The sequence below is a fragment of the Peromyscus leucopus genome, chromosome 19 (genome assembly GCF_004664715.2).
Source record: "Peromyscus leucopus breed LL Stock chromosome 19, UCI_PerLeu_2.1, whole genome shotgun sequence".
NCBI classification, from domain to species: domain Eukaryota; kingdom Metazoa; phylum Chordata; class Mammalia; order Rodentia; family Cricetidae; genus Peromyscus; species Peromyscus leucopus.
Window position 1 is genome coordinate 62,995,397 of NC_051079.1, and position 23,261 is coordinate 63,018,657.

The 23,261-nt window shown below is 52.9% G+C and overlaps 1 protein-coding gene across 1 annotated transcript in view; it reads left to right on the plus strand.

Moving 5' to 3' along the window:
• Positions 1-409: 409 nt before the first annotated feature.
• Smad7 (SMAD family member 7) overlaps positions 410-23,261 on the plus strand; it is a 30,066-nt gene continuing 7,214 nt past the window's right edge. The window contains exons 1-3 of the mRNA XM_028871949.2: positions 410-2,606; positions 3,914-3,967; positions 9,152-9,226. Of these exons, the coding sequence (XP_028727782.1) occupies positions 1,988-2,606; positions 3,914-3,967; positions 9,152-9,226 (748 nt within the window). The 5' untranslated portion in view covers positions 410-1,987. The remainder of the gene's footprint in view (positions 2,607-3,913; positions 3,968-9,151; positions 9,227-23,261) is intronic.

The following is a 23,261-nucleotide window of genomic DNA, read 5'->3' on the forward strand; positions in this document are numbered from 1 at the left end:
CCCCAGCTCTTCCGATTTCTCCCCTGCTCCCGCTGGGTCTCCGCCGACCCCCAGACTGTCGCGGCCTCCCACCTCCCTCCGCCCTTGGGTACCCCTCTGTAGACCTGGGAGAGGGTGGCGGTAACGGGGAGGGGGGTTGAAATAGCTTTTAGAAACCCGATCTGTTGTTTGCGAAACACAATCGCTTTTTTTTTTTTTTAAAGCGACAGGGTGTCTAGACGGCCACGTGACGAGGCCGGAGTCGGGCGCGCCACTGCGCAGTGGAACCAGCCGAGCGGAGGGACGGGTGGGGGGGGGCGGGAAGGAGGCGGCGGCGGCTGGGGGCGGGGGAGGGAGGGGTAAAGGGGGGAGGGAAGGAGGCGGAGGCGGGAGGCCTTGCGGGAGGCGGCGAGCCCCGGGCACACTCGCTCGCAGATCGGCGCACAGAGGATCTTGTCCCCGAGCTGCGCCAGCAGAGCCAGCCGGGCGCCTCGCTCGGTCCGCTCGCCGCGCCGGAGAGAGCTGCTCCAGACGCAGCCAGCCAGCCGGCCGGCGCCACGCCGCCGAGCGCTCGGCCCCGGAGTCCCTGAGTGCGGCGCGGCGAGCCCCCAGCGGCGGCAGAAGGACTCGAGCGCCAGGAGAGGGCGGACGGGGGACGAGGAGGCTCCCGGGCGCGACGAGGAGAGTCTCGGAGGAAGAGGCAGCGAGAGGACACCCGGGCCTCCTGCCGCCACAGTCGGGTCGGGGCCAGCAGCTCATGCGGGCAGCCTCGGCGTCCACCCGCGACCACGGGAAGGGGCACCGGCGGCCCCCACACTAGCCTGCTGTTTGTGCCCTCGGGGGCGAGAGCTTGCGACCCGCCAGAGCCCGCTGCCGCGCCGCCCTCCCCCGCGCTGACAGCCCCCCGGGGCGCAGCCGCCGCCGCAGCATCTTCTGCCCCTGCTTCCCCAGCACCGAGGAAGTCCCCGCCGAGGACCTGGGCCCCCGGGAGCGCAGGAGGAAAGACCAGAGACTCTAAAACACCCAGATACGCAAGATTGAAGCAGCCTAGCCAGACCTTTCTGTGGATTAAAAGAAATACGATTTTTTTTTTCGGCAGAAGAAAAGGAAAGGAAGATCGGCGGGGTTCTGCAAGGAAAAAAAGGGGGATGTAACTCGTGGATACGTTTTTTTTTCCTCCCCACCCTTCCAACATCTTGTTCTACTTTGTAAACATTTTCTCTTTTAAACCCAGGCTCCATCCGGTGGCCCCAGACCTCCGAGGTGCGAGGAGGTGTTGTGTTTTTTCATTGGGGGCTTTGCGTATTTGGTTTTGGGGTTTTTTGAGAGACCCCTACAGACGTCTCACGCGGGGTGAAGTCTACTCGGCCCCCTCCCTCTAGTCTTCGCGTGCACAGAATTCGAGGAGATCCGGTTACTAAGGATATAGAAGAAAAAAATAAATCGTGTGCCTGCTTTTTTTTTTTAATTGCCTGCTTCTCCCCACCCCCAAATTAAGTTGCTTAGCAAGGGGGAAAGAGGCTTTTTCCTCCCTTCAGTAGCTCAGCCTAACGCCTTTCGTTTTTTGCCCCCGAGGATCTTCCATGTAGGAAGCCGAGGCTGGCGAGCTCTACACTCGGGAGCCACTGTAGGGGGGCCTCTTTTGGGGGAGGCGTCCACCGGGGCAGTCTCGGCCGCCCCCAGGGAAGCGGCGGCCGCGTTCCTCCGGGGCGCGCCGGGGCCCGAGAGCCGCGCAGGGCGCGGGCCGCGCCGGGTGGGGCAGCCGAAGCGCAGGCCCCCGATCCCCGGCGGGCGCCCCTGGGCCCCCGCGCGCGCCCCGGCCTCCGGGAGACTGGCGCATGCCACGGAGCGCCCCTCGGGCCGCCGCCGCTCTTGCCCGGGCCCCTGCTGTTGCTGCTGTCGCCTGCGCCTGCTGCCCCAACTCGGCGCCCGACTTCTTCATGGTGTGCGGAGGTCATGTTCGCTCCTTAGCCGGCAAACGACTTTTCTCCTCGCCTCCTCGCCCCGCATGTTCAGGACCAAACGATCTACGCTCGTCCGGCGTCTCTGGAGGAGCCGTGCGCCCGGCGGCGAGGACGAGGAGGAGGGCGTGGGGGGTGGCGGCGGCGGCGGAGGAGGCGAACTGCGGGGAGAAGGGGCGACGGACGGCCGGGCTTATGGGGCTGGTGGCGGCGGCGCGGGCAGGGCTGGCTGCTGCCTGGGCAAGGCGGTCCGAGGTGCCAAAGGTCACCACCATCCCCATCCCCCAGCCTCGGGTGCAGGGGCGGCCGGGGGCGCCGAGGCGGATCTGAAGGCGCTCACGCACTCGGTGCTCAAGAAACTCAAGGAGCGGCAGTTGGAGCTGCTGCTCCAGGCCGTGGAGTCCCGTGGCGGTACGCGCACCGCGTGCCTCCTGCTGCCCGGCCGCCTGGACTGCAGGCTGGGCCCGGGGGCGTCCGCCAGCGCGCAGCCCGCGCAGCCGCCCTCGACCTACTCGCTCCCCCTCCTGCTGTGCAAAGTGTTCAGGTGGCCGGATCTCAGGCATTCCTCGGAAGTCAAGAGGCTGTGTTGCTGTGAATCTTACGGGAAGATCAACCCCGAGCTTGTGTGCTGCAACCCCCATCACCTTAGTCGACTCTGCGAACTAGGTAAGAAGTTGTTCTGTGTCCACCTTCCGTTCCCTTTGGCGCAGAAGTGCTGGTAGAATGCTCGAGGGTGTGTGTGCATCCCCCCCCCCCGCCCCCTTTTTGGAAGAGAGGAGGTAACTAAATTAGGGAAGGGACCGGGGGAACTTGGACGTTCCTTGGGGGTTCCCTTTCAATATTCTATCGCATCCCCCCTCCACCCTCCAGAGGAGGACTCACGGATACTGGTTATGCTTAGAGTGAACGGACATGCTGCAGAAAAATGAGACACTTATTTCCGGGTCAGCAAGGGAATACGGAGCGAAGTGGGGATCACGCTTCCCCCGCACCCGGAAAGGCGTTGAGGTGTGTGGCCGAGTTGGATTCGGTCCAAGCCCGCCAAGGAAGGCTGGGAGAAACTAGCTATAAAAGCTGGAAAGTCTCCTCTCCTTTAGTAAATAAGGACAGTCACGTGGGGCACAAGTGGCCCAGATACTGTCCTGGCCTCACAGCTTTGGAGTTTGGGGGCAGTGGTAGGATGGAGACTGAACTGGGTACCCACTCTCAGCTGTGCGAGCTTCAGGGTGAGAAGGAACAAACAGCTTGGAGAAGTTGGGTGGCCTCTACTTTTACCTTTATTTCGCACCGAAAAGCATACAATTAGTGGTCCTAAGAACCCCAGCTCCCTGCGTCTGCCTCTTAATTGCCCTGGGGCCTGGGCTTCATGGCTGGGACCCTGAGCAGGTTCCTACCCATACTTTCCTAGCTTTTCCATGCCTTCTGTTTTCTCCACATCTTTGTGCTCAGGGTAGAGGGGCGTACCCTGCTCTCTTCAAGTCTTACAAGTTCAGCAGCACACTTAGGGTGCTTTTTCTCGGGTGGGCTGGGTAGGATTCCCTAGTTGGGCGCGTGGGTGCCAAGCTGAGCAGCGAGGGCGGAGGTGAAATGTGCTCGTAGAGGCGGGGATGACTGGGGGAGCGGGATCTGTAGTCTAGGACGCGAAGCAGCCCCGGACGCCCCCCACCCCGCGGACTATTCTGTGCGCGGCCCCCGCCGGTGGAGCCCTGGCCCAGCCGGTGGTTTCCACCCCGGGCCGCCGAGCGCGGCGGCGGCCGCAGACGTGGAGGAGCGGAGCGCGGAGGCTGGCGCCAGGCGGTCTCTTTTGTTTATCTGACAGCTAAATATCAAGGCAATCACCGCCTCGCGGCCCTGCCTCCAACCCCCACAGCTAAGACAAACAGTTGGGCTAAAAGAATGCCTGAGTTATCATAAGTTTCTATCTCTGTTTCTCATGGCTCAGCCTTTATATTCTCTTACTTTTTTAATTTCAGAGTCCCCCCCTCCTCCTTACTCCAGATACCCAATGGATTTTCTCAAACCAACTGGTGAGTAGATGGTTTTCAAAGGTCTTTTCCTTTCTTAGATTCCTGGTTTTTGTGTCTAGGTTAGGGCTGGGGTGGTGCTTGGCTTGCTCAAGGAAGTTAAAGTTTCCTCTATTGCAGGTTTGGTAGATTTTTTTCCTGTTGTGATTGGATTCCCCCCTCCCTCCATAAAGATAGCTTCCCCCCCAGATATGTTTCATAAATTTGTTCCTTTTTTATGCATTTGAACTGTGTGACGGAAGTTAGTTCAGCTTTAACACATGGAGGCTTTTAATCCACTGAATGCCTTGGGAGCCAAATAGGACAGGTCGATGGAAACATTCTGAAGCTTTGTAAGACTTATGGGTAGGTTAAGTGGATGAGGTTCAGTAGCTTCGGTGTGTAGTAAGGCGGGAAGTCTTCAAGAAGGGCAGCCAGCTTACAGGGGATGATCTCTCCCTGTTCAGTCCCCTGCAAGTCAGTTTTCTCCTGGGGTGTTCTCAGAATTCTTGGTAGAGAGACCATGAAAGTTTCCCGCATAGTTCTGCCTGCCTGTTGCTTTGTCCCTGGATGGCGGGGGGCCAGGGCAGAAGCCCATTTGAGACTGGCACCAGGCCTGTCGTGGTTGTCTGCATTCGGCTCCTGGCTGGCAGCACTAGGACCCATCCCTTTAGAGCTGACAGTGCCCGGGGACAGGGTCAGCAAAACAGATGGGGGGTGACAGCAGGGACGAGCCCCACTTCCTTCTGACAGTGGAAGAATTACAGAACCATTGGCTGAAAGTCTAGGTTTTAGCGTTGGTTTTTGTGCCTGTTATGTGGTGCTTACAAAAAGGCAACGCTTGAGACATCTTGGCTTTGCCAAGGAAAGGGCTGGGCTCTATTTAGCTCTTGGAACCTTCTGCCTTTGTGAGCTTTTGCTGATGCGCACCCCCCCTCCCCCCGTCCCCATTAAAAGTTTTGTGGGGACATTGTCATAAGTTAAATACTTAATGAATGTGTGAGTGAAGCCCCAGCTAGCCATACTCCGCATACTCCACCAGTTCCCTCAAGTCCGGAAGGCGTTGCTGCTTGCCTGGTGCCTGTCTAATAGGTGGCCTGCAGAATATGTGATATTTTGCTTTCGATTTACAAAACACCAGATAAAATGGTTATTAATGACAAGATAACTGGCACTCTGTACTCGCAACAAACTTTAACTGGCGTTAGCAAACTCTAATGGCTGTAACTTGCTTGAGTTTGTGGCTTAAAGAATCAAGAAGTGATTTCTCCAGGGGTCCACCACAGTCCTCTCTCTCTCTCTCTTTTTTTTTTTTAATTTTCCCTCTGCATCTTTCAAAGGTGGGGAGTTAACCTTATACAGAAAGAGAACTCCCTGTGGCCCTAGAGGTGACGACAGCTCTGGTAGATGATCCTCTGAAGTCCTGACTCCATAGAAAAGAAGGGCCACGTGCTCTTGGGTTTTCAGAAAAGATACTGGGTAAATCTGCTTGCAAGATTTAAGCAGTCATTCTGGCAGGCCAGGACCTCATTTTCAGGGAGTGGAGTGATATATTTATTCATTAGCAAGTGTTGACATTAGGTAGCAAAATGTGTGTAAACAGAGAAGCCACAAAAGATGGGAATGTGCCATTTCCAAGGAGGGAAGCAACCTTCCTCACATCAGCCAATAGGAAGTGATTAACCCGCCAATCGGAAACCCAGCAGCTGGTTACTCACCCCAAATGCCTTGCTTAAAACCAAACAAAAAGGACCCAAACTCAGGCACCACTAGGTAAGAACATGGGGAAGGTAACCGGAAAGCCCCTGGGAGAGGAGTGGTCGGAACAGCAGAGCAGAGGCTGCCCTAAGGGCACTGGGCTAGGGCAAGTTTGGCTGGTTATGGTGACCCAGGGGTGTTGAAGCGAGACCAGTTCAGGGGCCTTTGCTGTCCGTCACATGTTTTTCTCCCCGCCCGGTGTATGGGGAAGCGCAGGACCTGGGGATTCAGCTCTTCTTTCCCAGCCTGAGCCTGAAGAGTTTGGTGTTGGGTTACATAGGTGAGAGAGGAAATTGGGTTTTACAGTGGACAACTGTTAAAATCTTAAAGAGACAACCCACCGAGGGGATCCCTTTTGGAGTCTCCCTCCTCCAGGGGAAGTGATGAGAAGGGGCTGAGACCTGGGAGAGTTGAGCCTTTCGGAGGTCCTGGCAGGTTGAACTGGGAACTCTTGTTTGTGATGGCTGCAGCCTCTGGAAGGGCCTAGACGAGACCTCCACCTGGTTCTGTGTATACGTGTCCCCAAACAGAGTTGTCTGCAGCAAGTTTGGGGCTTGCCTGGACCCTAGGACAAAGTGGCTGTGACTTGTGGCCTTTGCAAGGCAGGAAGATACCCCCATTTCCCCATCCCACAAGGAAAAAGAATTTGCTGTTCGTTCCTAGCTCTGTCTCACTTTGTAGAGTTGGGATGCTTGAGGGTGCCTCTTCCTGTGAGCACTGTATCTGCTGCTCTGAGGCCGGGGGACTGACTGGCTGCTGGGATGGCCTCTTCATGGAACAGCCTAGCTGGACGGCTGACGTCTTGGTCTGCGATCTGGCCCTTTTAACTTAGATCTCTTGGCCTGCTCTTTTTCCAAGTCTCTTTGAGACTGGGTTGTTCATGAGTTTGCTTAGATCATTCATTCGTTTATTTACTGACTGTTTCCATCATTCATTATACAAAGTAGTCCTGGGAAACTCAGAAGAACTAAGTTGGAAAGAACCTTTAAAAAGGTTGCAGTTCGTTCTGTTAGAACTGCTGGGAGGAAGGGCATGTGTGTCTTTCTTCCACAGAACCCAGGGCTTAATGAGGTGCTTGGTAATATGTAGTGGTAGAGGAGAAGCCAGAAATGGCCCAGCTCTGCTGGCTGCCAGGCTGGGCTCTGGAGAGCAGGAGACGGTGGAAGATGAGACTCTGACTTGAGAAATTTATCTTTGCAGAGTGTTCGGTGGGTGGTTGCAGATCTGGCCCAATTGACCTTTGTAAGCTAGGGAATATAGCTTGGAGCCAATCTAGACACCACTGACTGGGCTCAGCCAGGCCAGCTCCAGGGAAGAGGTTTAGGACTTGGTAGCCTGCTTGGGAATGGAAACCCTGGGATGAGAGCTGGACCTGGGTGCCTTAGCTCCCTGGGTGGCCCCCAGCCCAGTCAGTGGCACCTCAGTTTACCTGGGTGCCTATCGAATGTGTTCCTGCTTCACAGGGGTGGTAGGGAGGCCTAATTAATGTGTGTAAATCCCTCCTAAGATCAAAGGCGATGCAGAGGCCATGGCACATTTCATAAAAATCACTTGTGGTTGCATCTTGGAGCTGGCTCACCTTTGATGTGAGCCAAGCTGACACCCTGACTGAGGTCTCCAGGCCCGCCCTGGAGAGGCCAGGCTTTGCCTTTGAAATACACCTTGCCCCTGGCATTCAGCCAGCCAGAGCTGGGGGAGTGGCCATAGGGTGTCTTCCATTTTGGGGGGAGTGGAGGAGGGGGGATGAGGAGCCAATCTCTAGAAAATGATGGGGCAAGAACCACAGTTTAGAAAGTACAGGCTTGCGCCATATGACAAGGAGCTCCTCTTCCGGCTTCCCTCATTGTTTTCCATTTGATTAAACGCATCCTGTAAAGTTGTGTATTCCTGGTAGGAATTATCTTCTACCCCGAAGAAAGGAGGTTGTGTACAGCCTTCTCTTTCCCCTTGCCAACCACTCCTCCACGCTCCCTCCCGTTTAGAAGAGGTTTTTCTTTTTAATTTCTAAACACAGGCTGAGCAAGTGCTGTACACCCAAGTGCCCCACCTCCCTTTTCTCCCCACTGGAGGGTTTTGAACAGTTAATCTTCCAGCTTTGGGAAGAGAAGGCCTCAAAGGGAGGCACCCTCGGCAGAGACTTCTGGGGGACACTGTGTGTTGGACAGGCTTGGTAGTCACCTTCCCTTTGTCAGGAACAGGAGGCAACTATTGTACCACTGAAGGGCTGTCCAGGCTGCTTGCCTCTAGGCTTCTCTTTTGCTTTGAGTAACTATGTACCAGTGTGGCCAAAGGGGCATCTGCTAATGCCTGGTAGCCTGGGGTGGGAGAACTGGAGTCTGTACAAACCAAGTGGTGCGTGTGTTTCCCAGAGAGCCCCACTTTCTGTGGGGACTTGGGAAAAACTTGGACATTGGTAATGGTGCAAAAGAAAGTTCCAGGGGCCCATGCATTTGCGTTCCTGGGGACTAACTAGTTGTGATTCGTGGGCACTATTTTTTTTGTTGTTGTTGTTGTTGTAATTGCTTGGAGGGCGGCTGTAGCTGGTCTCTTTCTCAGCTGGAATTGTCATTACGTTGAGGTCACTGTGCTGAGCACCTGGGGGTGCGGGGAGAGGCTGAGGATACAGAATCTGTAGGTTAAGGTCTAGTAAAGACAATGGAAGGAAAGGGTGCTAGAAAGATGGTGTAGGAACCGAGGCAGGCAGCCTCGTAAGAATGGGGTGGTCTGGGCAGGTTTCCAGAGGTGGGTTTGGACCAGTCTGGAAGCAGGTAGACCATTTCCCTCCAGCTGAGCCCTTTGCCTTGCTGAGAAGTCTGTCTTGATCTGATGGGCTGGACCCAGGTGGAGCTATGATAGAACTGGTCGAAGTCAGTATGGGAGGAGGAGGAAGGAGGCTTTGTGCCCGGTGGGAGAGAAAACTGGGTTGAGAAAGTACACTTCGAACCTTCCTTGACCTTGGGAATTACCTGATCTCAATGGGAGACTTGTAATAGAAGAGAAATTCCAGCCAGTCTGTGATTGAGCCTGACTTGACTAATGATTAACTGGCCGCCTGGAGCCCAGACGGGTGACAAGGTGCTGTGGTCTGTCTTAGGCTGGACCATGAAGCCCGGTAGACCATTAATAATCTGCAGCGTGCCTGTGAGTCAGCCCTTTGGAATGTGTGGTCTTTCTTTCATGCTCTTTCGTGTTTGTAAGAATGAACGGTGGTTTTTTTTTTTTTTTTTAATTTATTTTTATGTGTATTGATGTTTTGCCCGAATGTATGTCTGTGTGAGGGTGTCAGGTCTTGGAGTTAACAGATGGTTATGAGCTACCATGTGGGTGCTGGGAATCGAACCTTGATCCTCTGTAAGAGCAGTCAGTGCTCTTAACCACTGAACCATTTCTGTAGTCCCCGGCTCTGTTCTTATCTGCGTATTTACATCTCTCTTTCTTCCAATTCTGCAGCAGCCTGTCCAGATGCTGTGCCTTCCTCCGCGGAAACCGGGGGGACGAATTTTCTGGCCCCCGGGGGGCTTTCAGGTGAGACACTTTTCTCCTTTCCTAGAGGTTGCTGGAGGCTAAAGGAGTGTGTGTGTGTGGGGGGGGTGGCAGCGGGCTGGTCTGGAATTGACCCCATTGGCATATGCCTTACACGAGACCCATCGGGGTGACAGTAGTGCCCTTCAGCCTGTCGTCCCGAGGTCCTTTATACGCCAGAGCCTTGCCCTTCCCAGGAACGGGAAAACTGGGGTCAGCTGCGAGCTGATTGTGAGACAGGCTTTGTGGTTATTTTTCGTTTTTCTGAATTTTCTGTGTGTGTGTGTGTGTTCATTACTCACATGTGTTCAGAGGGCAGCCTATAGGAGTCGTTTCTCTCCTTCCGCCCTGTGGGCGCCAGGGATGCAGGGCAGGTCATCAGGCGAGGTGGTGGGCGCTTTTATCCTGTGAGCCATCTTGCCATTCCCTCATGGTTTTTAAGCAGCTCCTGACTTCAGTTTCTTCCATTTGTTAACTTTGGCAAGATCTCAGGCGCTTTTAAGCCTTATTTTGCTCTTGCACGCATGCCTTGAAGGAGACAGGACCCACGTTTACGGGGCACAGCCCAGGTGCAAGCTGGGTTTCGGTGGACTACAGGGGTTCTCTTGCGGCAGGGCAGGGGCTTGGCTTGCCGTAGACCATAGGTGCCCTCAGCTGGACAAGCTTTCTTCAGGGTTCACAGACCAAAGACCCGGAGAGATGGAGCTAGAGAGTCATAGGATTGGAGGAGTCGGGAGAGAGAGCCCTGCGCGTTATTGCCTCTGAGGACAAGAAGCACTCTGGGAGACAGCTCGCTCTTTTTTCTATGGACCGTTTTTTTTTTTTCTTCATTTCCTCTCCCCCTACCACATCATGGATTTTCTAAGAACTAGCTATAAAGCAAGAGGGGAAGGGGTGGGGGAAATTCCAGGACAGTTCTGGGCACTCAGTGTCGCTGGCCTTCTGGGCCATTGGTGGAGGTCTTGGTGGCGTCTCCTAGCGGAATTTGTGGGACTTGTGTGCGCCCTCGATTGTGGGACGACTGCTCCTCATGACTGACTGTTCAGTGTTGCCCCTGTGTGTGGTTGAGGTACAGTCCATTCTGGACCCACCTCCCAGACTTCTTCCCCCTCCAGGAATTGAGCCTGCTGGGAAATGGCTGTAGGGGGACCCTTGTTTGTTTTGATTTCAGTTTCAGTGTTTTGATTTACTCTGACTGTTATCTGAGACCGAGGGTATTGTTTACTCAAAGCTTCTAATGAGAACTGAGCAGGAAAAGAAGGACCCCAGGGGGAGGAGGGAGGTGGGCCCCCAGTATGGCTTGGGAGGCCTCTCCATCTTCTGCTTTCTAAGGCTGAAGTCAGTGAGAGTTCTCTAGAGAAAGAAGGGCCAGGAGAGAATCTGAGCAAAATAATCTGAGCACTCTCGGGATGTTGTTGGCTCGTTTTATTTTTTTAAGTCCTGGGTGTGCAGGGAGGAGCCCTGGCTTCTCCAAACCACACGAAATAAGCAGGGGAAGTGGTAGCTTTTGAAAGGGGCTTTTCGGAAGGCTTGTCTCATTGATAACATCTTGTCTGTCTCCTCTACTGGAGGAAATGACGACACCAGGCTGAGAACCACCAGCCTGAGGGCTGCTCACCCCACCCCTCCTCACCCCCAGGAGCCAAACACTATGACCTGGTCAGCCGATCCTGCTTCCCCAAAGTTCGGCCAGTTCTAGAAAGAAGCTGGGAAGCAACATTCTAGTGCGCCCCTCCCCATTCGCCCCCCCCCCAATCCCCTCGGTCATCTCAGCCCCTTAGATGGATGAGGCTCGCTCGGGTGTAGTAGTCTGTCTTGCAAGGGATGGCATGGTGTAACAGAACTGCAAACAAGAAAAAAGGAAGGGGGAAAAAAAAAAAGAGTCCTCCACATGAAAGAGCATTTGTTTTGAATTTTAGCTCTTGGTTTACTAATTCCCAAGGCTTCGAAGTTGGAGTCCTTTCTTCTTTCTGTATGTAGTTGGAGCCATGTATTAGTAATGTGCTTGGGTGGAGGTTGTAGGACGAACTTTTTGGGTGGATGCCATTGGTTTGGGGGTATCTAGAGGAAGAGGTGACGGGCACAGAGAGAAACTTACTATAGACTCTGCCCTGTGAATGTCCGTGAAAGGTGGATTCATGAGCCTAGGCGGAGGGTTGTATACATTCTGGAAACCCAGGCCACCTCCTTTTAACAAAGGTGGTGCTGGTAGTGTGTGTGTGTGTGTGTGTGTGTGTGTGTGTGTGTGTGTGTGTGTAGGGGCTAGATGCGTCTGCGTTGTGTAGATTGAGGTCTTGGGGGGGTGAGGGTGGTTGAATGAGGCCGGAGGAGATGGGAGGGGGGCTCCTGTAGTGGACGCTGGGGTGAGGCCCGGCCGGTGCAGGATGGGCACCAGTCAAGGTGGGGGGGCGGTGACACCCCCCTGAAATAACCTCTCGGAGTCTCTTTCACAGGCCCTGTGTGCTGCTTTCCTTCCTGTTCTGCCCTGGCTAAGAGCGGGCTTAATGAATGGGGCTCAGTTCAGGGTGGGAGGAAGGTCGCCAGTGTGAGCCAGGGCTTGATTCTCTTGGCAAGGGAAGAAGGGAAAGAGAAAACAGTCGAATGTGAAAATGTGGTGCCTTGGAGATGGGGGTGGGGCGTGCTCAAAGGCCTAGCCCCTCCTGAAATGCAGGGGTGACTCCAAGGCTGGCCGGCCCTTCCCTTTCCTGCACTCTTGCCGAGGGCCAGCCAGAGGAAGGGGAGTGGGCGGGACGAGTCCTGGGAGTAGCACCCTGGCTTCAGGTTGGAATTCCAGTCTTGCAGTGTGGTTCTGGTGGGGGGAGGGCAGGGGATGACAGGCTGGGTCCTTGGGGACCTGCATTGAAACACACACACACACACCCCACCCTTACAAGTTTCCTCAGTCTGGGAAAACGGGACATTTTTAGAAGGCAGTAATTTGGTTCCAGGAGATTGTACTTTCATTTCTGACAGCCGGCTTTCTGAGACAGATGGATTGCTCTGTGCAAGCTTGTGAGTGTGTGCGCTCAACGCACTGCAGACAGACAGACAAGCTCCTGTGTTGACACTCGAGCAGAGGGATGCCATGCCAACAGGCAGGGTCTGAGAGAATCTGGGGCCCTGTTCTCATGAAGTGGCTCCCCCATGAAGCTGTGTACTTACTACGTGGGGACTGCTCTGTGTAACGGTCCAGAACTGCAGTTTTGATAGCCTGGTCTCTGGACACTGATGTCTTTTGGAAGGTATGCAAATCCAGGTCTGCTGCATTGATTTGTGTGAATGAGTCAGGGAGACCCACCTTGACAAGAACTGACGGAGCTGGGAAACTTAGAGCTCAGTAGAGGAGACCGCAAGCATTTACAGCTAGAGTGTCTACTGTATCTCGGGGAAGTTCTGCTCTTGGCTTAGCGTCTTTGCAGCCTCTGTCTGGGGTTGGGTAGAGGGTCTGCACATGGCCGGTGTGGAGTCTTAACTGGGTCGATAGAAAGAAAAAGCAGTATTTCGTTTGTACCAGGTTACCCAGCTGCAGGCCCTTCTTTTCAGAGATGTTAGTGTTTGGCACTGGCTGGGCCTCTGGGTCTCCCTCAGAGAGCAGTGTTGGAGGCCTGGAGCCCCTTTGGGAAGAGGAATTCCCATGGACTGGGGTGGGGGTGGAGTCGAGGGGTTGGAGACTTGAAGCATGCAGGAGTCTTAGGGGAATTGAAGAAACTGCACAGACGTCTTCTGTCTGTGCAGTCATGTTTATGTGGAGGGGTCAGGGAGGCCTGGGGGTTAGTTCCTTTGCTTAAGGTCTTAGATAGCTTTTGGTTTCCAGATTTGGGGGTGGACGCGTTTCAAGTCAGTACCAAATCAACTACAAGGGCAAGTCTGTTTCCTCTTTGATCTCTGCTGGCATGTGCCATAGCGTCTGCGGAAGACCTTCAGAAACACCTATATAATCTGAAAGGCTGCGCTTGCTCAGTCCGAGGCCGACTTGGGCTCAAACCAAGCAGCTAAGGGAGGAATGCTACCTTCTGATCTAAGGAGAAAGCCATTCAGCCGAAAGTGAACCAGTTTTTATCATCTGGCATGACACTGTGATACTGAACTAGGAGTCTCGGGCCTTAGCTAGGTGCCTGCCTGCTCCCAGTGTCTCTTCCTCATGTGCCTAGTGTGGCTGTGGTTTCTAATACCCTTAGAGGGGAGAATGAATGGAGAACACGCTGCTGGTGAGCTCACAAGGATGGGCTTATGGGGAACTGGGCTAGCACAGTGACCAGCACGGACCACCTCTTCCCTCCAGGCCACTTTGGGAAATGACAGTCTGGAGCTCCAAGAATACAAGTCTAGTCTCTTTTAAACCGAGGCAGTCTGCTGGCTCCAGGCTAGGGCGGCTCACCTGATGCACACCCACACCCTGGTGTAGACCAGTCCTGGGCAGCATCGGGGCTGTTGGCGGGCCTCTTCTTCTGTAGGGCCTGAGGTCATGGGCCCCGCCCCTGGTGAACGACTCCCTGATAAACCTCTTTTGTCCTGGAAAGAATGAGGTAGTCAGGCAGGGGTTAAATGCAGGGTGACAGCATTTAAAAAAATCTCTGGAGCAAATTTGGGCTGCTCTGCCGGCTAGACTAGATGGGCTAGACTAGATGGGCTGCGTCTGTATCCTGTCCCCAGGCAGAACCTAGTCAAGTCAGCAGGGGAGGGGGTAAGGGCTCAGGAAGGCCCGTGCCAGGGTGCTGGTGGCTTTGGCTGTGGTCCTTCAAACAGCCTCCCCTCCATTCCCACTTGGGGCTCTTCTCATCCCAGCCTGCCTGCTGTAGGCTGCTAGAGTCTTTGAGGACTTCTGGGGCCAGCAGCCGTGAAAGGAAGACGAGTCATAGGTTCATGGCAGGGTTTGGTTGCTTTCCTTTGCCGCTTTCCATATCAACCCCGTAATGATTTCTCTTTATATGGTATACCATATGGTAACGGTATTTTTCTCTTCTTTCTGAAAGTCCATAGAGCGAGGTGTCAACCCTCGTGGGCCGTAAGCGAGTGCTCCACCCTGAGCTGTGACCCCAGCCTCTAGATTGGTGTTCCGGTCACTTCAGGGTAGGCTTTGCACTCTGAGCGGCACTCACAGTCGGTGTCTTTATTTAATCCCTGCACTTCGGAGGCAGAAGCAGTCTGGTCTCGGAGGCAGAAGCAGTCTGGTCTCGGAGTTTGAGGCCAGCCTCGTCTACCACAGTCAATTCTAGTCCACTCAGGGCTACATGGTGAAGACCCCCATCTTGAAGAGAAAAGAAAGAATTCTTTAAAAATCTTAGCTAATATGACAAGATAGGATGTTGTTTTTAATGTCAAATCATCCTGCCTCACAAGCATGTATTATCTATTGCTCCTGGCAAAAATAAGTGGTTACTGAAGGCAGAGGCAGGCGAATCTCTTTCTGGGTTCAAGGCCAATCAGGGCTGCACAGTGAGAGTCTGAACCAGAACAAAACAAAAAAACGGCTCTCTTGCATCATTGTTTTAGCCTTCAGGTCTTTGTTTCTGTTTGGTTTTTTAAGTGTAAAGCACTAGTTCCTGGACTTGGCATTTCTATTCCTTGAATTTGAGCTTTTTCTTGGAAAATTTTTCCTTAGATTGATTTGATTATGTGTATGAGTGTCTAGTGAGCCTGTGTGTCTGTACCACACGCATGCCTGATGTGGGAGAAGGTCAGAAGAGGGCTTCAGCTTCCCTGGAACTGGAGTTACAGACAGTTGCAAGCTGCCATGTGGTTGCTGGGAACTGAACCCAGGTCCTGCAGTAGTGATCTTAAGTGCTGGACCATCTCTCCAACCCCTTGAGGTTTTTGTTGTTGTTGTTCTTAATAGAGGTCTTTTGCTTGATTGTAGAAACATTTGAGGAGAATGTTGATTACCCACATGTCTTCCTCCTATGTGTTATAATTGCAGAAGTGCCCCTTGGGACTGTGTTTCCTTTTGGGGTAGTGATGTATAGTCTGTGTACCCAATGTCACTGATGGTGCATTTCATACTACGTGGATTTTAACGCAGTTTTCACAAATGTGGCCCATGGTGACTTTTAAATGTATGCAAGTGTTGTCTTATCCATGAAGAACAGTGGGCAGTAAGGAGAGGTTTCTCACAGGTCTGGATCTGTTGATGGGTTGGTTATACTGGTTTCCATAGCACCCGGAGATCTCTGGACTAGAGGTACACTGGTGGCCTGGGTGCGTCCCAGTGTTGAGCATGCACTCTCTTTCTGTTTGTTTCATTTTTGTTGTTGTTTTTTGGTTTTTTGAGACAGGATTTCTCTGTAGTTTTGGTGCCTGTCCTGGATCTTGCTCGTTAGGCCAGGCTGGCCTCGAACTCAGAGATCCCCCTCTGCCGCCACCGCCCGGCTTTGTTTCATTTTTTGAGACAGGGTTTCTCTGTGTAGCTAGCCCTGGCTGTTCTGGAACTCACTTTGTAGCCCAGGCTGGCCTTGAACTCAGAGATCCGCCTGCCTCTGCTTCCTGAGTGCTGGGACTAAAGGTGTGTGCCACCACACCCCGCTCAGTGTTAAGTTTTCAGTCTTCCCATTTCCGTGCAAGTTGGAGAAACCTTAATAAAGTAGGAAATTTCTTTTCCGTTGTTCCCCAAGCCGGCCTTTCTGCTGGGTTAAGGGTAGGGGGAAGTACACTTATTCCTACTTCTCCCCAGATGCCATGCCCGGGGGGCCTGTCCAGTGTAGTGACAGAGCCCGAGAGGGAACAGAGGCTAGCTCCCGAAGCCTAGTGACCTCGACCCTTTCAAGGCTGCGGGAGCCCATGGTCCATGTAACACCCCCCCTGTGTTCCGGGGCAGGCAGGTGCCCATTTGCGGGAGCCTGAGAGAGGATACTGTAAGAGCAGCCACCCGGAGGTCACCAGTGGCCCTAGCATCTTTCCCAGTGAGGATTGAATGGCCCAGCATCTGGCTGTCTGCCTACTGTCACACGGAGGCTTCCTCTTCGGGCTATTTTCAGAGGGAAGATATTATTAACTGCTGAGGCACAGTCCTCTCTTGAGTGGCTAACACACCAAGAAAGCTGCGTTCACTTGACTGCCCCCCCCCCCCATACGCCCTGGTAGGAGGAAGGGTCCCACCTCCCCCGGCCCTTCTGCTTCTCCCCATGAGGTCACCTTGGGGATCCCAGCCCTTGGCCCAGTTCCTGGAGGAAGCTGCCACGGTAGAACTAATGGCTGCCTGCTCCTAAAGGTGCAGGAAAACAAGACAGTTTGTGTGCTGCAGTGGAGACAGGTTGCAGTACAAGCTGCTGGGCACCGGGCAGGGGAGGAGGGTGGCTCTTGATGGAGCATAGGACAGTCATTTAAAACGGCGATAACTTTCACCTTGTCAGCTAACAGGAAATATCGGGACAAGACAGGAAATTGCATCATCTCTCTCTCTCTCTCTTTTTAGAAGAACTCCAGAAAAAAAAAAAAAAGTTCATGAAAAGTAGTGTCGCTGAGGAAACCGGCTGGCATTGCCCCCTCTTTCCCCCCCCCTTCTTCCCTTCTAGTCCCAGGAGACCTTTTAGACCATTTTCTTTAAGAAAGAGGCTGTTTGAGAACTTTTATGTTATTTTTATTATTTAAAAAAATATTTTACCAGAAGGGTCACCTTCAGTTGAAATGTTAACTGCAGCCTTCTTTCCTGGTTTACTGAAGAATCTTTCATGACTTTTTCAGCTTCCTTCCCCCAAATGGCGAGGCCGAGCAGCTCTTGGCTGGGAACTAATTTTGGTTTGGCTTTGGCATCCTGAGCACCGAGCCCCACCCAATGTCATTAAGCTCAGTTTTAACTTGCAAAAAAAAAAAATTTTTTTTTTTTTTTTTTTTTGGTAGTAAGGGTAGGTAAGAATTGACTCCAGTCCACACATAGCCTTTTCACACCACAGATGTCTTTTTGGAGAGGAATCTGGCATGGGGCGGTTTGGACCTCAGTCTGCCCTTCTCACTATCCCCGAGGATAGGATCGGCCTTTCACAGTCCACGGGTACAGCTATGTAAGTAGGTCACGTGGCTGTCGGTGCATCAGGAAGCGTCCCCCTCAAAAGGAAGGGTAGACCAGATACAGCATCCACGTATTCACCCCTGGGGGTCTGAGTCCTCCTCTCTTTGATGCCCTTGCTCGGATGGCTTGGGATCTAAGACAGCGCTGCCCGGAGCGGGAGAGATGAAGCCCAGAGAGACTGTGTGTGGCTGGCTGCCCTGCACTCCCTCTCACCCCCACCCTCCCAGCTTTTTCCCTTAGCGTGCTTTGTTTTGTTTTCATAACACAACAAGAGCCCTGGGGTGTGTAAAAGCATTGTTGAACACTTGCTGAGGGTAACTTGTCCAAACAGAGCAGGACGCCAAAGCAGAATGCTGTGGGCAGGTGGTGTACCCGCAGAGGTTGCCTGCCCGGCGCCTACCTTGGAAACACCTCTCAGCCTGTGCCGCCACTGCCTGGGCATTCGTTCAGCCCGGAGCAGGGGAGTCTCTTCCTACCTGCACAGAGTCCAAGACAAGCCATGGCCCTTCTGGCTGGCCCTAGGGAGGCACGGTGTCCTTACCTGGTCCACCTAGTCCCACTTAGGTGGCTCTCTCCCAGGTGTGAAGCTGAGTGGGCCAGCTGTTTTGGAAGAAGCTGATGTGTGGGTTTATTCATTTATCGGGTATTTCTTGAGAAGTTAGCATGGACCAGCTCCTGTGCGGTGTGGAGGATCAGGGTCTGGACTCTCAAAGGATGGAAGGAAATGAGACAAAAAGTCTCCCAAGAAGGCAGGGGGCAGCTTCTTGTATGTATAGTCTGCCTGCCCAGCAGCAGAGGTGCTGGGATGGATGGGTCTCTGGGAGCCTTGCAGAGGCAAAGCTTTTCAGTCATTAGCCCTGCCGCTGCTTCTGTTGAACTGAACCACAACCAAGTTTGCAGATAACTAGAGGTCTCCCCCACGGTGGGTGGCGGGTGGCCTGGTTTCACAGCCCTTACTGCCTGCTGCCTGGTCATAGTGATAATAGCCGGGATTAAAGGCATGGTGCTAACTCACCCTGCAGACCCCTGCTCGTACCCCGGGGGGCCACAGACTGCTAGAAATGACCAGGGAGCTGGGTTCTTAGTGAGACCACTGGGGTGGGTGGTGTGCATAGCATTAGACAGCATCCAGTATTTGGACAGCTAGAGGAGAGAGGTGGGATGTTTCTGGAGCCCGAGGTTACTTCGGAGGCCTAACCCTTCGTGAGTGAGGAGGCCATGATTGACCTCGGGTTGCTTGCGCGTAGTTATCTGTGAATGCATTTACCAAGGTGTTTCATTTCTGTGCTCATCTTGCCCTGGGGGTTCCCTGGGGACCACCTGAGGCTTCCGTGAGCTCTGAGGACCCACTAATTGAATTATCTTAGTTGCTTCTCTGGTGTCTTGGTTCCCTGCCGCCGCCACCCCCCCCCCGGTGGGGGGTTGTCGGGCGGGGTGTTGGGAGTGCTTGTTTGATTTGGAGCTAGAGACAAAGCTGAAGGGGAAGGACTGGTCCCGGCTCCAGTTGCACCTTGTGGAGCTGGGAGCTTGTGTCCCTTAGCCAAAAGACGCGCAGGTGACTGCTGCTGGCGGCTCTTGTGTTCGTTCATTTCTCTGTGGCCTTTTTACTTTTAAATCCGGGACCTTTGCTCAACAGGCACAAATGGATCCGGAACCAAGATCATGATAGTCTGTGGCAGATTGGCCTGTCTGCGTTGGGGGCGGCGGGTGACGACATTTGAGCCTTGCCCCTAGCCCCTAGGAAAAGTGAGCTGTTTGTGAGCTGTGCTGTGGTGTGTGGGGAATTCTTGTCAGCCCCATGGCAGGCTGCCTGTTAGACAGCCGCGGCCCTTCCCTCATTAATCAGTAACCAAGAGGGAAAAGAAAAAGTTGTCCTTGTTCTGGGTGTGCCTACTACTTAAAGATGGGCCCCATCTCTAGTTCTGGGGGGCATTTCCTGAAAGAGTCAGATGTGCCATGATTGTCCCCTCCCTTCCCCATACGTTTTTGCGGTTCCAGGAGGAGGCTGTTTCCTGCAGGGTGCAGAGACTGGCGGACTGTGGCCTGAGAGACTGGGGGGAGCATGGGCACACAGTGTTGGTTGTGTTGTGGACCTCTGTTTTTGCATTTGCAAAATAAGGGAATAGGCTTGGCCACCAAATCCCGCCCCCCAAGATCTGTGATTCTTCAACTCTTTGATTTGAGGTTTGGGGGACCCAATGTCTAGGGAGTCCCCAGCCTCCATTCTAAAATAAGATTGTGATTCCTTATGCATCTTGGTTTGCAGGCTCTTCTAAGTGAAAAAAGAGGAGGACCCTCAGCCCAGAAAAAAATGCATACACCCACACTGACATTTGCATACATTTTAGGGGAGCAGGCTCATGGTGGTACATAGATGCATTGGAGAGTGGGGATTTCCTCCCCTTCCTGTGCCGGGGATCGAACCCAGGGTCCTTAGCACAAAGCAAGCACTCCACCAGTGAGCTGTATGCCTGCTTACCCCTTTCTTTCTGTGGTAAAATATACTTAACAAAATTACCAAATCACCTACTTTTGAATGCATATTCTAAACAGAGAAAGCAGCTTGCGGGGAGGGCAGGGCACTGCAGATGTGCTAGCCAGATTGGAACCCCCGTCATGTGAGGCCAGAAAATACTCAGAAGGGCAGCCACGCATGGTGGACTCTAGGGCCTTGTGGCCGCACTCTTTCCTGGAAGAGAACAGCAAACACAAGAGGAACCTTCCATTCTCTTGGCCTCCCGCACTGGAGGGGCGGTGGCGGTGCTGGAGGGCGGGCAGGGAGGCTTGGGTCTAGGAGGTCCTGGGTGCTTTGGGGGTGAAAGGGCTGGGATGGCTGAGCAGTGAGTGTGTCCTGGCTGGGGAGATTAGATTACAGAAGCAGACAGAAGTAATGATTAACTTTTCCAGTCTGCACACTGTCTCCGGGCTGTCTTTCTGGTTTTCTCCTGTAAGTACAGTGCAGCCCCGGCCTGGCCGGCTCCCGGCCTGGGTTGTAAAGAAGAGGAATGAGGTTGGGAGGGAACCGGAGGGAGTTTGCTGGAGAGGGAGGCCTTTCCATCAGATCCTGCACTGGAATTTATTGGCTGGAATGCCGTAAATATTCAAAATGCTTTCCCATCCAACAGTTTTCATAATTGTTATGGAGTAAGGAGAGCCTGGGGAAGAGAGGGATGAAAAGGACGCTTGTTTCCCTCTTTCTTGTCGTCTGAAGGTTTTCTTACCCTCTAGAAAAACCTGAGTGGGGAATTGGCCGAGTTGGGACTGGTAGTGGGCAACGCTTGGGGACTGGGCTCAGTGTGGCCTGGGGCTTTTTAAAAGTGAGGTCTAGGGCAAAAGCAGGCAAGATGGTTCTGTGTTCTGTGTGTTTGAGGATGTTTGCCCTTTGGGAAGACTGATTTCAGTGTGCCCATTTCTATTAGAAACAAGGTTGTAAAAGTTCGCATACAAAGTAATGCCATTATGGCGTTTTCTGTACCTGTGTATGTCATACTATAAAACAGGATTCTTTTTATTGAACTTCCAACAGGCAGCTAACATACTTACTAGGATGATTAGTCAAAGAAGCAAAGAGAACTCTTGCTCAGTGTTTCTGCCAGATCCTTGGGTATACATTGTCAGCATCCAGTGGTCGTTCTGCAGTTAAGAACCCAGATCTGGAGTTCAGGGGATCTCCAGCCTGGCAGGTGGGTGGTTGAGGAGCAGGATTTGACAGGAGTGTCCTTCTTGGACATTCAAGTGGACTTTGTCACCTGATTACTTCACTTCTGTTTTCTGGAGGCCGACCAGGTCCACATCAATAGATAGTACTGTGCAGACTTGGGGGCTCCAGATGCTCAATGACAAAAACCCACTCTGAGGAGATGGCTGATGAGTTTATTCTGGGGGTCATGGTAGGAACTTGATCATACATCGTGGAGGGGGCGGGGAGAGCCCTGTAGGCAAACACAGAGGTAATTAGGCTGGATGTACACTCAACAGCAGCCAGAGAGGCCATTTACTGTAAATATTATGAATGGAGTTGGCTGGGTTGGGAGTTCCCACCCTTCCTCTGAGCCTCAGAGCTGGGCAGAGCCGGTCTCCTCAGACAGCAGCAGCAGCAGCCGGGTACATGTTATAATTTGCATGGCTGAATGCAGGGCCACAGGAAGCCGAGTCAGCCCAACTGGCGAGACAGACAGGATCTCTTGCTTCGTGCGGCTTCCCTCCTCTGCCCTGGACTACCCTTCACTTTATTCTCTGAGGGCTAAATCGTGCTCTGAGGAGGACCCCCTGGGTCCTGGACCCCCTGTCTGTCCAGGGGCTTCAGGCCTGGACAGACAGGGCTCTGGGTGAGACCAGTGTGGGGAGCATGGTCGTGCATCTCAGAACTGGTAATCGTTATTCGTCATGATTTGTTTGTAAGGACCACATGACTAATCTCCCTTTGAGATCAGCAGGCCGTCTGGAAGCTGGGGTAGTCTGCAGGAGGGTGGTAGGAGGAGGAGCTTTAGGGCCTCCAATCCGGGGGAGACACTGGAAATAGGCTAGTACTAAGAGGCCTTTTCTTGGGGACTCAGCTTTTTCTAAAGATGATAGGGACAAGATAAAAAACTTGCTTGGAATTAAAGAAACAAGAACCAAGTTTAGAGTTGGAAGTGGCTTTTTTTTTTTTTTTTTAAGTTTTTAATTTTTTATTTTAGACCCACATCTTTTCTCTTTAGGCTGTTTTTTTTTTTTTTTTTTTTTTTTTTTTTTTTTTTTTTTTTTTTAACAAATGAAATGCTTTTGAGAGATTTTCTTACTTTCTAGAAGGTAGTGATGGTAAATGGAACTAGGCTTGGAGACAGCTGATGGGCCAGGTCACATTTGTACACCACAAAGTCAGCCAGAGACCAGCGGGGCCAGAATGAGTCTAGGGGCCCATTTTGCCCAAAATGCCTTCATGGAATTTATAGACAGGTCAAACTGACAACAAACTCCCAGGAGGGCAAGCCACCTTTGCTGGTAAGGAAGCTATGCACGGCCCTCTTCTTGGCCTAGGGGAACTGGACCCTTACTCAGCTTTCCCCTAGAGCATTTGGAGAGGACATTGGGAACTAAGAATTTATTGGCCTGAAGTAGCTGCCTGCCCATAGCTCACCTTTTTTGGGGGGTAGGGGGAATTCAAGACAGGGTTTCCTCTGTGTATCTTTGTCTGTCCTGGAACTCTCTGTAGACCAGGCTGGCCTCAAAGTCACAGAGATCTGTCTGTCTCTGCTCTGAGTGCTAGGATTAAAGACGTGCGCCTGGCCATAGTTCACCTTTTGATGGCCTGGATTTGAGTTCCCAGTTCTGTTCTTGGGCATGTGACTGGGCCTTGTTCCTCTTCTTGACGATGGGATGGTGGTGCCATTCAATCTTTGACAGCTATTCTGGGCCTTTTGGAGCAGCACCAGTGTGTAGAAATGCTTACTGAATGTTAGCACTGGCCTAGACCTGTGATGGGTGGGGACAAGGCAGGTATGGGTCAAGCTGCTGTTTCTTTGGATTTTTGAGACGGGGTTTCTCTGTGTAGCCCTGGCTGTCCTGGACCAGGCTGACCTGTGTAGACCAGGCTGGATTCAAAATCACAGAGATCCACCTGCCTCTGCCTTCCAAGGGCTGGGATTAACTGCATGCGACACCACCACAGACCTGCCTCCTCTAATAAGACTTGAGACTATTGGGTGTATGTAGCATGCCAAGTGATAGGCTTCCATCACTTTGTATCAGGTTGTCATATCTCTTAGGTTGGCACAAGGAAATCCCTTCTTTGGATCAATTTGGAAGGATCCCAACTAGAGTTGCCAAATGTGCCATGGGGTGGGTGGGTGCTGAGGAAGTGTTGTTTAGGGATTCAGCTGATTGGACCCAGGGATCTGATCGACCACCCCTGGCCTTGAAGGAGATTCCTTAACTCCCTCTGACCACTCCTCCCAGCCCAGCAACCATCAGTGAAATATTGCAGAGCATAGGCAGTGGGGGTGGAATCCAACTTTCTCAGTGTGATCCCTGCCACCCAGATTTCACTCTGATCCC